The 1,221-nt window shown below is 53.4% G+C and overlaps 1 protein-coding gene across 1 annotated transcript; it reads right to left on the bottom strand.

The window, feature by feature from the left end:
* Window positions 1-194: 194 nt before the first annotated feature.
* LOC103375887 (serine/threonine-protein kinase/endoribonuclease IRE1-like) lies at window positions 195-1,176 on the bottom strand. Its single transcript, XM_008306181.1, has 2 exons — window positions 926-1,176; window positions 195-810 (listed from the first exon to the last, which is right to left on the bottom strand). Exons 1-2 carry the CDS (start codon window positions 981-983, stop codon window positions 590-592), a joined length of 279 nt encoding a protein of 92 aa, XP_008304403.1. The 5' UTR covers window positions 984-1,176; the 3' UTR covers window positions 195-589.
* Window positions 1,177-1,221: the final 45 nt, after the last annotated feature.

A 1,221-nucleotide genomic window follows, 5' to 3' on the forward strand; every position in this document is an offset into this window, starting at 1 on the left:
CGTCACACGGTCCAATCAAAGTGAAGCGACAGAGAACAGGAGTCTCCTCTGACTTCAGGGCTCAGTGTGAGCATCAGACACATGGTTCATATATTTATTCTACCGTCTGGCTAACTGTATGAACTCCTGCTGGCTCCGTCTGTAAATATATGTAGACATTCTTATTTGTCTGTTTATACTCTGCACCACGGGAGATGTCTTTTAGTTCTGTGGTACTTTGTGCATGATGACAATAAAAGCATTCTGTTCTATTCGGTTTTTCTTTCTGGGCGTCTCGGCGTGAGGCGAGCTACAGACGCAGCTCGTCTCCTCGCTCAGGACGGTGGAATGTGCTGATAGAACGGCAGCATCCTGATGGACATCAAGACTCAGCAGCTCTGGGCAGCGACCTCGTGTGTTCACGAACTCATGAGGAGACCCTGTCATGTGCCTCTGTCCCTTAAATCTGTACAAAAGCAGCAAATAGCAGCAGACGAGGAAAGTGCTGAGCAGCGTCCACGAGCCTTTCGGTTCCAGTTATGATGAACGACTGCCGCTGAGGCGTCCAGACAGAGGACGCCTCCTCAGGACAGAACACAACAAGCTTCTCTTACACGAGCTGTGCTTGTGCGCTGGCTTGTTCCTTCACAAACTGGTAGCTCCACTTCAAGGAGGAGTGTGCGTCCGCCTGGTCGCCGGCAGAGGAGAAGGTGAGGAAGCGCAGCGTCTCCATGGCGAGGGACAGGTGAGGGGCGTGTCTCAGCGAGTCCCCGGAGTACAGGTAGAGCCCTATGACGGGCGAGCCGTAGTTCTGACTCCACAGGACGTCACCTGGAAAACAGAGCAGCAGTCACAGCGCGACCAGAGGGTGGAGACGAAGCAGCGACCGCTCACGCATGTAACGGTCATTAAACATGGACAGAGCAGAGACCACAGCGCCCCCTACCTGACTCTCTGTCAACCGTCACCACCAGACCGTCACCACTGGAAACCAGATGGGCCATTTCTGGAGGAGAAGCAGGTGCAGCCGCTTAGTCTCAAAGATGAAACACAACATTTCTGACCGCTTTCAAAAGGCTTCACGTGTTCTGTGAGGTTCTGTGTTTCGTGGTGAGTCCCAGTTTCTCAGCCGTGTTCACTCTGAGACCACTTCATCTGGCTGCTTCCACAGACGTTCAGCCGGACGCCACCGAAACAGCAGAGACCTCCAAGAACTTCTGCACAACTCACGAGCTCCGTCAC

Source organism: Stegastes partitus, unplaced genomic scaffold (genome assembly GCF_000690725.1).
Source record: "Stegastes partitus isolate 25-593 unplaced genomic scaffold, Stegastes_partitus-1.0.2 Scaffold3471, whole genome shotgun sequence".
Classification (NCBI taxonomy): domain Eukaryota; kingdom Metazoa; phylum Chordata; class Actinopteri; family Pomacentridae; genus Stegastes; species Stegastes partitus.

Coding starts and splice junctions, on each gene's coding strand:
- LOC103375887 (XM_008306181.1), bottom strand. CDS start 983: ATGGCCCATCTGGTTTCCAGTGGTGACGGTCTGGTGGTGACGGTTGAC. Junction 811..925: donor GACGGTTGACAGAGAGTCAG/GTAGGGGGCGCT, acceptor TCTGTTTTCCAG/GTGACGTCCTGTGGAGTCAG.